Source organism: Vanessa cardui, chromosome 12 (genome assembly GCF_905220365.1).
Source record: "Vanessa cardui chromosome 12, ilVanCard2.1, whole genome shotgun sequence".
NCBI classification, from domain to species: Eukaryota; Metazoa; Arthropoda; class Insecta; order Lepidoptera; family Nymphalidae; genus Vanessa; species Vanessa cardui.
The window spans coordinates 2,614,900-2,630,207 of NC_061134.1; the positions used below are offsets into that span (position 1 = coordinate 2,614,900).

Genomic DNA, 15,308 nt, shown 5'->3' on the forward strand with positions numbered 1-15,308 from the left:
TTTACTAAGTCTAAATAACCATTTACCATTCACGAAACATTTCTGTATTGTGTAAAGTAGATTTGCTAAATATTTTGAACACTTTTATCAAAACAAACATCTTGAAACAAAAGTTGACCTAGCATAGAACGAGAAGACAATAATTCAAATTTTATGACATGTTCCTTATATATTTATCAAATGTCATTTACAAAATTGTTGTTTTTGATGAAGTATAATTTTGAGATTGACTATTGTATGTAAGTGTATTTTATTTGTTGCTTACCTTATTAGTGTCGGTTTGTCTACAGCAGATGATATGATGCGTCTACTGCTAATCAAACTACTGTAAAATAGCCAATGACTCGTGACAAAATATTTGGCAATGATTCATGATCTATTTATTATTGAAAAATATCTTTCGAAATGAAAAAAATGTTTCAAAGATACTAAATGAAATGTTGACTAAGAATTTTGTTATATTCTAAAACTAGATGTCGATTGAAAATGGTGAAATCAATATATCGATTAGAGATTCAAATCATTGCCGACCAAAACAACCAACAAAATTAAAATCATCGATGTAAATGGCCAGGCGTGATCAAGCATATTTACTGTCATTACCTGACTTACACTCCTAAAGCTACTGGTGCTAGCGCTCCGGGCCTGCAAGAAGAAAGATCGGTCCTATACACCAAGCACACTTAGCAGTTTACATGACCAGAAGATTGACATGCTGTACTTACTAGCTAATTTAAAGTCACACAATAATATGGTCACAAAATAACACCCTAAAAACTCCTTTAGATAAAGTAACACGTTACCTTCCAAAAGTGTTAGATGGCAACATTTTGAAACTCTCTATATACCTAATTTTCCAAAATCATTAAATAAGTTTTTAGCTATTCAGGTATTTTCCTCAACATCAATTTTCTTCTGAAGCATCCTATAAAATTTTAAACGACGTTCGGTAACAGGATTTACTTTAAGATGAAATATGAGGTCGAACGTTTAGGATAGTTTAATATCTAGCGGCATTATGTACCATAGCTTGATAAATTTTTAAACTCTTTTAATTTACAAGTTTTTTCATTAAATATTATGCTAATATACTATTTCGTCTAAAATAACTTTAAATATATTTTTATAATTTTTTGAATGTTTATATATTTTAAATAAATTTAAAGCTACATTTATGAAGAGTTAAAAATGTACCACAGTTTTAAATGATTTACGGCCAATGATTAATTATATCCATTTGCTTGAACGCGAACATATTTTTCAACTGTGATTAAATCATGAAATACTCATTTTTGAGCAACTTATTTATAAAAAAATACCGAATAAAAATTCGACCGGAATTCATCGTAATTTTATACTTTGTACATTTTAATATAAAAATGCCACTTATGTATCAAACTTTTAGTTCTATTTAAAATCCATACATGGTAGCCAATATATATATTTATATTGTAAGCTGTTTTTGTCTTTTTTCTGATGTAACAAAATTTTGTGTTATTTTTTCTTCCAGTTTTCATACATACATCTGTCTATCAATTTTTCCAATATTATAACAAACTAAACTATAACAAGATTAGTGCATGTTACTTTCTTATTAATAATTTAACTCGGCTCCAAATTTAGTTTCAATATTACTATTTTCGATTTAAAGTCGTGAACATTATTGGCTATTTGCAATTCTAATAGCTGAATTGGTCTCCACTGATTAGAAATTACCTAATAACTCAATGTGATGAACATTGTAGTCAAGCATTAGACCGAACGTCGGTTGATAATTTCATTAAACATTGATCAGATATACTGGACAGTTTAAAATGCATAAACAGAAAATCGTGCTACATTTTATAATTTGTGACCATAGTACCGTGATAGTGTTGAATGTGCAATAAGGTGCAGAAATCGGAAAGAAGAAATAGTTGTGCAGCATATCAGCCTCATTGGTCTGGTACACAAAGAACAGTTATCAAATGCTTAAATGCAAATCTGTTTGAAGCTATATTTGATAAAATCAAAATTAATATTTAAGAAATAATTATCAATTACCATAAGATACTAAATTCAAATACAACTTCAAAATACAACGAATATTCATAAATGCAAGCATTAATATCTCGTGTAAGTAGACAAATAGATTCAGAAGTGAGTAAATATTCAGTTAATTCATCAGAAGCGAAGTAGATAACTGCAAATACAAGTGACTCTTTACAATAACTTACATTAACAAATAAAAAAATAACCACTACATAGATAACTGAAATCAATGTAAAGAGTACTCGTAGTGCTTTTGAAGAAGCTATAAAATAATTCATCGATGAAGAGTCACCTACACACTTACATAAACCAGTATCAAAAGGCATTGAGAGTAATATAACGTCGGATACGTTCGTTTTTGGAGCTAAAGCCGTGTGGGATGCTATAAAGACACTCACACATATATAAGCAGTTATAACATTCAAAGCATTTGCCAAGACTAGCAACATCGATTATTTACAACAAATAAGTGTCTGCAATTTTGTACTGTGAATGTTACGGCTGATAACACCGCATGTAGCCTTAATTATGCTCATCGAGTTTTAAGTGTTTATCTGCAACCTGAAAAATACCTAAAAAAATCTGATGCACAATCGGAGTAAGAAAAGGTTTGTCACCTATTTTCGTGTGCTCAGTATGAGCGATAATCTGCTTTAACGATTGAGAATGATGTATTGCGTCGCAATGATTTGATTTTTAGATTCAAAAGGTACTAAAAGTTTAAGACTTGATAAAGGAATAATTATTAACTAATATTAACTAACGAAGGTTTTCTTACTCCAACTATACAAAATTGATTACACGGAAGCCAAATTTTTTTTGACAATATATTTCAAAGATTTACACTGCAAATGCATTTTCAAAATAGAATTTTCTAGAGTCGTAACACAAACATAAATTGAAATTATCCGACTCCAATACATTTCGAAGAACGTTTTCATAAAAATAAAACATTATTTTCGATGAAGCACGAATAAATCTGAATCGGATTCGGTAAGCTTAAGTCACACAAAACTCTAACCTTCGAGATTTTCCTTCACCGACCCCGGAAGCCTCTTGTATGAGATTCTTATTTATTTCCTTCATATATTATCGAAAAATTTATTTGCTGTTGGGAAAAGTTAGTGAAGTATATCTTGACCTATATATGATAATATACACACGCTATAAATGCACTATCAACTGTTGTTAAAATTGTTAGTTGGGAAACTTAAAGCTAGTTTATTTTTGACCTTTCAATTTAATGGAAAAATGCTGCTGGCATCCCTGCTACAATTCCAAAAGTCGTCGTAAAATCCAATTATTATTATTAAATGCAAATATGTTATTTTTCTTGTAATAATACCATCATCTTATCTCTACCAAAACCATCTCATCTTCAAAACAGTTTTCAACAGAACTATTCTATAAGAACCAATATAACTCACCACAGAACGTGATCCTATGTCAGAAAGTGTGTAATAGTTTAAGTCGTATTTCGAAGTGAGTTCTTACTGAATATCTATAAGAGATTGTTTATTATTTTCAATAAGTTTAAATCATATTTACTTAAATATAAAATATTACATACTAATACAATATATGGGTTTAGTTACTGTTGATTTAATTGTTGATTTTTGATTGAACAAAATAAATAATGATACAAATTTGTCATCGTTTTCGTCATTACCTTTCGCATCTTACCTTTGATACTCATACAGACCAAACCATTTTGCACCAATGATTATTGAATAGCTGTGGGATAAGATTTTCAAGGTGTATCTGATAGAAGGAGCAGTATCAATTTGGTCCAAAACCAATTGCAATAGTCGAACATCCAAGACATATTTATTAATGTAAGAATTCCATTAAAAATTCAATATAATTCATTATATACATAATTATAATTTACATACCAGTTATCTTATATATAAATAATCACTTCTTCATAATAATAATATATATTATGTCAGTGCTATGTAGTTCAGTTCGTTCAAAATTCGTTCGGAAATTTCAGGTCGAGGTATTCAAATGTGAACAAATTCTCTTGCGGTTTGAATATTTAATTAAAACATTATTAAAATATAAAATATTGTAAACTTTTTTACGACTAAAAGAAGCTCACGGACTAGCTATCGTATTAGTCATTTGGAGCAGTTCTATTTCAGGTAGCAGTACTCATGAGTGCGTGCAGTGATGATCGTTTACCAAAGGTTCCCTGTTAAACAACAGTCTATATCAAAAAAATATAATTTTCTTTCTATTCCCTCAAGCATAATGTGTAACAAAATTGGCATTGACATCAGGAACCAATAAAATTTGTCTCAAAGGTTTTCTATATTTATTACTTACAGTCACAAGCACTTCGATTAATTTATTAATGACTTAAGTCATTTATCATTCGTTTCTGATTATACATTTTGAATAGAAGCACCTCGGACCAGCGAGGTCATAGTACCTATAATTACCCATTTGTCATAATTGATTACGTATCATTTGTAGTTGTTATTGTAGTTTAAATTTATTGAAGTGTAACGCTATCGTTGCCAACTTGCTGCTACTAAGAATAGCAACTATAAATCTAACCTGAGATTCGAACTCAGGAGATTCCTGACCATTGCTCATGATGACCAGCATAATAGACTACGTTTATATTATTTAACTGGTAACTCGACCTGGTAGGCACCGCCCAAGGGGCAATGAAAGAATTGTTAACCATACTATAAATCTGTGTAGGGCTTCCCCCCGCGAGATGGACGGATGATCTTGTCAAGTCCGCAGGTATCGCTGGGTGCAGGCCGCCACTCGGTCAAGGTGGATGTCATTGGGAAAAGATTAAGTTCATCAGTGGACGTCTTACGGCTGACATGACATGAACCCTGGGGGTATAGCAGATACTATGTTCTTTCCATCTTCAAACTGGACAGCAACAATTTTATGTATATATATGACGGTCGAATACATGATGAGTTTTGTTCAATTCATTCTATATTTGAATTAAGTACATGTAAAACAACAGCTAAATTGAAAGTCATAAATGTTAAGTATGTTGCTCTATTTTAAAACTTTAATCAATGAGTGATTCCGTTACCAACTATCTTACCTAGCTCATTTATCACAATCCCGCGGGGCGGTCATGATGCACAGTTATTATCCCGTCTATAAAACTGGAGATAAATAGAAAGAACGGGAAAATAGACTAGGAATGTATCTTTGAGACATTTGCTACGAAATGATACAACTAAAAAAAGTACTTTATATTAAAAAAAATTAAACTGACATTTTAGGAACAGAAAGGATAACAAAATTTAAAAACAGATTCATCTAAGTTTTAGCTAATTCGGTACATTTTTCTCGAGAGCAGTGCCAGCGAGATATAACAAAAAACACAAATTAAAAAATGCACTGAAGAAAATATAACCTCCTTTTTTAAACTCCCTTAAAATAGTATAAATATATTCACTTTACTTTTTTTTTTTATTTTAATCTTTTAATTGAATATCACACAGGGAAATAAGTAAGGAATAATACAATTACAATTTTCGCGACCTTATTGCTATATCAATGTGATTGAACCAAACTTGATAGAAGCCAAGACTACAAGATTACTTTTTTATCATTAAAGGCGTTTACACACTTATAAGTTATTTCATAAATACTTATATTTTATAAAATACGGCCACCGTGTACACGGACAGTGTTGCGACGCGTAAACCAATTTCCGATGGCCGTGGGCCGCACTTCCGGCCGTGGTATGACGCGGGAAATATGCACAGATTAAAAATAGTTGGCCCTAACATGATGTTGCAGATTAAAATTTTGAAAGAGGAAGTTATTTTTAGATTAAAGAGGAATGTTTTATTAAAGTTTACCGTGAGCTATTTTAATGGAGTAGAGTTTAGTTTTAAATATATAGTACAAAATTCGTTAAACTTGGTTTTTTTTTTTTTAATTCCGTTATATATGTAAATATATGTAGAAAAATATAATAGACGGAAAACAAAAGTGGGTCTGATTCGGTTAGACAATTTTGCATGTCTGACAATAATTTAATAGGTTGGGTACATTGAGAAAGTTTTTTTTTCAATATTATTTGTAAACATATATTAAATATACATTACATAAATACATGATATTTCGTTTAGTTTAGATTTTTTATAATTTAACTGAAATTTACTTCGATAGATTATAAACTACCGAATAACAATGCATTAAATGGTTCCGATTCAAAATAATCTTTTACAATCTAAATAGTTCACGAGATAGATCACAATCTAACGGTATTTACAATTTTACAGCGATCTATAAAAAACAAAACAAGCATTTTATAAGTAAACACGACTGTTAAGACTTGTAACTTTATACTTAGAACCCTGTATCGTCTCAAAACTACACTGAAAAGAACTTGCTTCAAACGATTTATTTGTGTTTCGGACTTATTTCAGTCGATATTTTACTTAACAAGACATTAGTAGATAATGTTGAAATATCGAGCTCCACCAAATAAAAATAAAAAGCTCGGTAAATAACCCGTTTTTAGTACTTGTAGTGTGTTAGTAATAACAATGTGATATTTGAAAATTGTTTTATTTTTTTAATTATAACATGTATTCTTACTCTTTGTTCTTCAAGGCTAATTTCGCATAAAGTGACATTCAAAACTTCATTAAAGAGACATCATAATCGCTAGCTTCATATTTCGTAAATAACATGTGAGCTGGTAACTCATTAAGCGTACCTCGTTAGGCTCGTAACGATCTTCGTGTTACCAAGATCGGCGGAAAATCTCTGGATGCTATTACACTGATACGGATTGGTTCGCAAAGTTCGGAAGCAAGTAAATTTATACGTGAAGCGTTTTTATTGGTCGCTTGATTTTAGAAAATATTTCTCATTGGTCGAAATTTAAAAAAGAGGACATTATTTTCTCGAAAAATATTGCTCTAATCCCTTTCCTCCTCTGGTTGCTACCTTCCTGCTCTGGTTGTAGTATTAATATTGAATCGTAATCGATTGTATCTTATATACTCTTACCTGCATTTGCTATGGTACCAGATTTGCCGACAGCGTTGTAAATTCTCCAGAAGTATTTAAAATTTATATTCATTATATAATCACTCTAAAATAATGATAATCTAATTATACAAATAAAATAAACGTTTTGTCCTGATCTGTATACAAAACGCAATAATTATAAATAATAAATTAATAATTACGTTAAGCAAACAGAAGTTTTGCTTTCCTTATCCTACCTCGCTCGACTCAAAAATTAGATTAATCGTCTACTTTCAGTCCAATTTAGAAAGAGTTGTTTTTTTTTAAAGTCAGCTAAAAATAAAAACATGTTACAAATTACTTCGCGGTGTAAAAACATTCCCGCTAACTTTGACTTGACGTGCCCTAATGAGAAATTTCCGAACGAACTGAACTAATGAACAGTTCTAAATTATGCTTTATTGCTATTACAATAGTATTTATTTTAGCACTGATTCTGACACGAACTCTCTATGAGTATTGATTTTGAAAAAACAGCTTAATTTATGAGGCGATTTATTTATTACAATGAGGAATTACTATTTATTGATAACATCATTAGTAACAAGATAAAGTATATATATTTCGCAGAACAACGACAGGTTAAAAGTAATTTTAATTTTTTTTTGTGGATTCGTTTCAAATGAAGAGGTTAGACTCGTATATAGGTTTTACCAACCACTTTTTAATTTGCTATGATTACACATTAACTCCTGAATAATGTTTTGAGTTTAAAAGTCACAATTTTTTCCTTATTTAATCTATAATTGTAATAATAATTTGAGACGTTATATATTAGACATAAAAGCGGTTTTGCCATTGTTCTACGATTACAATTATAATATTTTAAATTAAAGTTCGTCAAAATTACGAACAGATATATAAATATTATATATCTTAATTGAAGCTAAAGTAATTCATTTTGTAATTATTTTTTTTATCTGATCTCTTACGCTGTATAACGTAATACCTTTGCCTGAGAGAAATAATAAAAGAAAAAATATGACCTGTCAGCTGCCAATCAAAATACAAATGTAAATGGCGGAATACAAAAATTAAGTACCAATAAACATTACGTGTACAATAATCTAATGAGAATTAATCATGAAAACTCAATAAAACTTTATCTTGATTTTTAAAAATAAACCGACCCTTGCGTGTACACTGAAACATATGAATTACATTTTTATACTAATTAGGCTAAATATTTATGACGTTTGATTCCTTAATTTCTTTTTTCAAGCATAAATACTGTATAATTACTTTTACTATTATTTATTAAAGAATAACGACATAGAAAAACGAAATATACAAGTACTAAGAAATATAATAAATCCTTTTCTAAGCTATTGTAATTTCAGTAGTTTGGGATTGTTTTCTAATGACAGCTCAATCATATTTAAAATATGAAATAGTGTTACATGCCAGTATTAAATGCTATGCCATACAAAATAATATTAATTACAGTTTAACACATTATTGATCGATTAATTACAATAATACTTGTATAAAAAAAGTAAATTCTGTAGCTCCTGCTTTATTCATTATATGCAATAATAATGTGATATAAATTATGATATAGAATCAAATGTCATAACACCGTATTGAAGGCTGGGGTTACTATGTAAAACTATAGTTAATTCTTACTTGAAGACGAATACTATGATGCAGGACGTAGTCCTCTGTGTCTACTATTCTGATCTTGCTATAGAGACAGAACATAAAAAAAAGTCTATTATCCTAATGTTGTCTTAAATTTTCGCGATGATTACACATTTAAATAAAACTATTTATAACGGATGAAACTATATATAATCACTCGTGCCTACATGTGCAAAGCCTCCAAAACTGTATGGGTTACCTAAGATCCACAAAACTGGTGCTCCGCTGCGTCCTATTGTAAGCCAAATCGATACACCAACATATAGATTGGCTCAACACATAGCAAGGACACTATCACCCCTCCGAGGACACACTGCGGCGTATGTCAAGGATTCTTACCAGTTTGTTGGTGAAATCAAAGACCTTAAATTAACCAACAATGAGACAATGGTTAGTTTTGATGTCCAGTCATTGTTTACCTGCTTACCCATACAAGACTGCATCGAAATTGTCAAGAGGAAACTACAGACACGCAACATGCCTATTGAATATGCAGTGCTGTTACATCACTGCCTAACATCTGGTTATTTATTGTGGAATGATGAATTCTATGTACAAGTTGACGGGGTAGCCATGGGTTCTCCAGTATCCCCCGTGGTCGCCGATTTATTCATGGAAGACCTGGAGGAGAGGGCTCTTCGCTCCGGACCTATAACACCTAGGTTTTATAAACGGTACGTAGATGACACTTTCACAATATTACCTAGTGATCTGACATCTGCATTTTTAGTACATCTTAATTCTATAAATAAAAACATTCAATTTACTATGGAATTAGAGGCAAATAATTCTTTAGCTTTCCTTGACATCCTTATTATCAGGAATCCTGACAATACATTAAGTCACACAGTTTATAGGAAACCCACACACACCAACAAATACCTCAATGGTGACTCGCACCACCACCCTAGCCAGTTAGCTACCGTTGGCAAATCTTTGTTTCAGAGAGCCCACCATCTCTGTGATGCTGAACACCTAGAGGACGAGCTACGTCAGGTCAAGCTTGCACTCCACCAAAACAAGCTGCCCGTGCCTCCCCAGCATCGCAGAAGCCGTATCAAGCCACCCACAGTTGAGCGACAACCTGCATTTCTACCATATGTGAAGGGAGTTACAGACAGGATTGGCAACATCTTGAAGCGAGCTTCAATTAAAACCGTTTACAAGCCTCATAAGAAAGTGAGCCAGTTCTTGAGACCTATCAAGAGTAATATTCCTTTACAAACTGCAGGAGTATATAAACTCGAATGTGAGTGTGGTTTATCTTACATAGGCCAAACAAAGAGAAGTATCGGTACCAGGGTCAAGGAACATATAGGAGATGTCAAAAATAGGCGTTCTTCTAAGTCTGCAGTCTGTGAACATGCTCTGGATAAACCTAACCATTTTATCCGATTTGATAAACCACAGATCCTCGCTAGAGAACACAGATTCATTCCTAGAATGATACGCGAGGCTATTGAAATTCAAAAACATCCGAACTTCAATAGAGAAGATGGTTGGAGACTTTCTAACACCTGGGATCCACTTATTAAAAATTTAAAATCCCAAATCCAACAGACTGCAAGACCTAAAGATACAGTTAGTGCCTTCTGCGTGCAACCGGAACGTTACTCAAGATATCAATTGAGAAATCGTTGGCGGTAGTTGTTAATAATATTTCCTTTGTTCTTCAAATAGACAAATGTCATCTTAGTCTGCCCGTGACCACGAACACTGCAAAGTGCTCGAAACGTCGGGATGTTTAAAAATAATTAATATACGCGATTCATCCGTTATAAATAGTTTTATTTAAATGTCTATTATCCTGTCATACAAAATATAACGGCATTAAATTTATATGTAGTATAGTCTGTCTAATATTATTTCTGAGTTTCTTAGACAGCATTGGCGTAGTAGGGTTTTGTTATTTCAGTTATTGGAGGGTTGTGCTCACCCCTGCTAGGCTGTGCTATGTTTGAGGGAGAAAAAACATTCGTATATTATCACTGATAAGATTCACCAGTGGTAAATATGTAAGAACAATACCTTGCTTCTATTTCTCGGATCTCTAAAATCTTCCTTGGAAGCCTTCCTCCTCTTATCCTTAAGGATCATACGCGCCGCTGCAAAAGCCATCTCGTAACCTTTAATTCACTTGAAGACACTTATCACGAACACTTTGATTGTAGATTTATTTTGATCACAGTCAAGATTTTATAAATTGACTTTTTTTTAAATTTTATTCTTCACTTAATAGTTAATAAAAATTATTGCCTTCGTTCGTTGTTTTTTTTTTGTTGTAAAAATTGTTATTCGTTTTTTTAATTTATAATCTGTAAAATTTTAGTGAAGGTGATTCGACGTTATTAAATTAAAAAGTTAAAAATAATGTTGTCATTCGTTTTTATCTCACTGTTCTCCTTGACTATTTTATTTACAATAATAAAGAACGTTTAATATGCTTTTATACGTTTTATACATGACCTTTTTGTTTGCAGCTATAAAATATACCCATTATTACGGTAAATACTTTGTTATGGCACAAACAAAGTATTGAATAATTAACATTAATATAAAATAATTCGTCTCTTATCTAGGTTGATTTTTTTTTGTTTATGCAAACTATGATTCTAATCCAAGATCTCGAGATACGCAGCCTTATAATTTAGTTAGCTAACGAGGTAATCAACCGTACTTTGGATTGCTTAATATTTGTAAAATATAAAGCTACCAATTTACATCGAACGCTCTAAAATATTAACATAAATATTACTTCTGAGCCTTCATTTACATATCACCAAGAATCCGTTAAATAAAGTTATCCTATATAGACTTCGCAGTCACAAATAAAAAAATCTTATCACAGTCTCCATATTTTTAGAGGATATAAAATCTTAAACGAACAAGCAATAATACACCAGAAACGTAACGATATAGGGAATATAATCGCAAGTCACATGAGGTCGTACGATGAAATGGTTCTGAGCAACCGTTTGATTTATGCTTCAAAAAATTGGTTACTTTATCTACGACGCTGCTCTAGTGTTAGTGAATACACTGTAGTTTTTCATGCAACGTGTGCAGGTTTTCTCACGGTGTTCTCATCACCGCCGCGCAACGAGATGAATTATAAAAGCATATTAAGCGAATGAATTTTCAGTTGTTCTTGTCTACGTTTTAATCCAGAATCAACGCTTAAGACTTAAGACTGTCTTATAACTCAAAAAAATTGGATTGGTAAATAAATCCTGTAATATTATGAGCAACATTATGAACTCGAATAAAATAAAATAGATAGGTGGGAGAACAAGAGGCTTATTTCTTGTTTGAAAGAAACGAATTCATGAAAATATATCCTGAACTAAAAAAAAAATATGCAAGGTCCAAGACAAAAAAGAAATCGTATAATTTTCCAATTCCCTTTTAAAAGCATTTTAAAAAGAAAGATGAACAAACCCTCAACCTGAGGTATTTGGTTGAGGTATTCCCAGATGCTATACAATATACCTATATACATTTCTATACCTTCAATACACCGAAGTTATATCAACAAAGAACTTTATATCTATTTGAGCGGAATACTGCGCAAAATATTTATTTTGCTGATGTACGGAAACTGCTTAAATGGCGGTATTTTTACAGGTATCCCTTAGATTCATTCTTTATAAATAACGCACCTGCAAGCTCAAGGTGTTATAAAAGTCCATGGGGTAGGTTGATATGATTATAATTTTTTATATGTGTTTTAGTATAAAAAATGTCTTGGAATTGAATTTCTTGTTCATTTAAAAGTTTTAGGACTTTTTCTATTATTATTTATCATTTTATTTGTGCATATTCAATAAATAAATGTAACGTATATTTATGTTGGCTATTACTGTTTCGTTACTTTAAAATTTAAGAAATCAAGTTTAACCAAATCTATTCACTCACGAATGCATGTTCCATGTATCATTATCACCTTTTTAGCTAGATGGTACTCGCCCAAAAAGATGTACCTAAACTGATTAAAGAGTTGGCGGAAATTAAAAAAAAAAAGCAAACATGGACCATATATCATATACCCATATTAAAATTTTAAATTTACTTCGAACAAAGGCCAAATCAAAATCTGCCAAAGTAACATCATCAGAAGGATCTCCAATATACATTGCTTTTAAGTATTGACGTTCGCGTCGATTTCACGCTAGCACTCAAAACCTCAATTAGGAACGTAAACACTCTGAAACTTTGACGTTTAGAGGAAACGAGTGAGACTGTCAGCTTTCTCCTTTCAATTACCTTCAAACTTCGCTAATGGAAGCGGAGAAAGGCTCTGTGACAGATAACAAGACCGCGAACCTTAATAAGGTTCTGCTTTGAGAGAAACTTGTAACAGAATTAGATAATTGTACGAAATAGTAAAACTTTTTACAAGATTTTCGAGAAACCGAAGAAATTATGAAACAGAACAAAGGCCATTCCTATCTTTTTTATTGATATAGGTATTTTCGATTATTTAATATCAGACGTAGAATGAGAAAATCATTGGATAACAATTCGACTTTATAAATATATTATAAAAAATATATATCATACACTCACGTCTACAGTTCAAATCTTTATAAGCATTAAATATTCTGTGCGTCTGTAGCTGCGATCATCCTAAACGGTTAAAGGATTGTTATGAAAATTTTGGTGAGAATTTCAGTATCCCTTTAAGGTTTTATTGGACCCAGGAATTGCCGTTCCGATCAGGAAATAAATAAAATTCTTATTTCATCCGGATTAAGTAGGGACGAGCAGCCCATATTTGTTACAATTACTCCAATTCGTACTTGCACGTCACTCCTGGTATACCTTACTTAGCTTTTATAATTGTTTAAATTTGTTTCAGTGTCGGTCACCGCACTCTTTGACTAGTCAAATCACTATCACTAACACGTATACTTTGTAACGGATCCAGAATGTCATAATATGGAGTAGCGGTCACCTCATAGCAATACGAGCAAATGTATTTTTATTCGCTGGATAAAATCAATTCCTCCATATGAAGTGGGGGGGGGATATGATGCACGCCGGAACCTAAGGCGCCAGCTAAAAAAATTGCTGTGTCAACTCCCTCTTTTTAGGGGGCATCGCTTGCGCATGCTACTCTGGCGCCTCAACCGTTTGCCCACTCTTATAGGCCTCCGCACTTTATCTCCACCAGGAAATACATCTAGGGCCATACTACATTGCTTATTTGCCTTTGTATTGCTTATCAAGCAATAGACTTGATTTAATCTCAAGCGCTAGTAAAAATTATAATTCTAAAGCTGAAGAAACGAGTGTTAAAACAGTCTTTCAACCTTTTAAAGCCAAAAAATAAAACAAATTGACACCCTCAAGGGCCCTCACGTCGAGTTCCTCCTACTTTACGAGAGGAAGCATACAAAGTCGGGAGTCGAGAGCTCTCAGTCACATCAGCCTGGGGTTATAATTACATTGCCAAGGGATAATAAACTGTGCACAATGGGCTCAAGATAAATTTTCGTTTGCGATGTAATTCAGAAGTAGTTAAGCAAAATTAGAGACTGAACGTTAATATTTTTTCATTATTTTTATTGTGGGTTCTTGTAGTATTCTCCTCTTTGTGTTTGTGGTGTTTTAATAAAAAGTTTAGTCTTGAAACCGAATTTTTTAAATTAAATTTCTTGTTCGCATTAACAAGTTTTCGTTTTTACACTAAATTCTTTTCTTATTCATAATAAAAAAAAAAATTAAGAAATTAATGTAAAGTGTTAATTATATTCGTGCTTCTTATTTCATTTCATTTTATTCAGATTCTACCGAGAAGAACCGGTAAGAAACTCAGTAGTTAATATTTTTTTTTAATTAAAAAATAATTATTTAAATTAATATATCCTGCTTGGCAGTCCACAGGTATTAACTCCACGCTTTTTTATCGTCTATAAAATCTAGTATCTCATGCCTTTTTGACCAATGTATTTTTATAAACTAAAAATTTACGAAAGTTAGTTATTTGAATTTATGAAACGGCAAAGTTAAAAATGTCTGCGGAATTAGGATACCTTAATAGGATACCTTTCCTCACGGAGGATTTAAACGCAGGATTATGAACTCACGAGAAACAAATATTAACAACAATTAAAATTAATATTATCATTTTTAATAAAATACGTTAAACAATAAACATTATATGATCTAATTTCCATTATTTGTTGCCTTCCTCATCTCACGCACACTAAAACATCTTGTAAGCTCGAGTGTCATTCACTCACACTAATGCACGCTAATAATAATATCTAATTAAACATAGTGAGGCACTCCTTCATGTGCGAATACATCTCTAAATAATTACAGATTTTAGGGGTTTAATTAATATTCTATACAACTTCCTATCAACGTTGAATCACGATTGAAAGATTGAAAACTGACATACAACGACGATTGTTTTGATGTATCATGTACATATTATGTTCATTGTTAATGGTATAATTTATGTACGTACTTGTTGTTATATTATACTGAAGTGCAGAACACGAAATATCAAAAGCATAAGGTATTTAAAATTATAGACTAACTATTTCACAGAGCTGAGACAGCCCAGTAGAGCTGAGATGGCCCAGTGGTTAGAA

At 31.7% G+C, this 15,308-nt stretch overlaps 1 protein-coding gene across 2 annotated transcripts in view; it reads right to left on the bottom strand.

Moving 5' to 3' along the window:
- The window catches only part of LOC124534369 (calmodulin-A-like), a 71,900-nt gene extending 60,932 nt beyond the window's left edge, over positions 1-10,968 (bottom strand). The window contains exons 1-2 of one of the 2 annotated variants that reach the window (XM_047110169.1): positions 10,735-10,968; positions 604-645 (exon numbers count right to left, since the gene is read on the bottom strand). In XM_047110169.1, coding sequence (XP_046966125.1) covers positions 604-645; positions 10,735-10,824 — 132 coding nt within the window. In that variant the 5' untranslated portion in view covers positions 10,825-10,968. The remainder of the gene's footprint in view (positions 1-603; positions 646-10,734) is intronic. The other variant, XM_047110170.1, reaches the window with a different exon arrangement.
- Between the last annotated feature and the right edge of the window lie 4,340 nt (positions 10,969-15,308).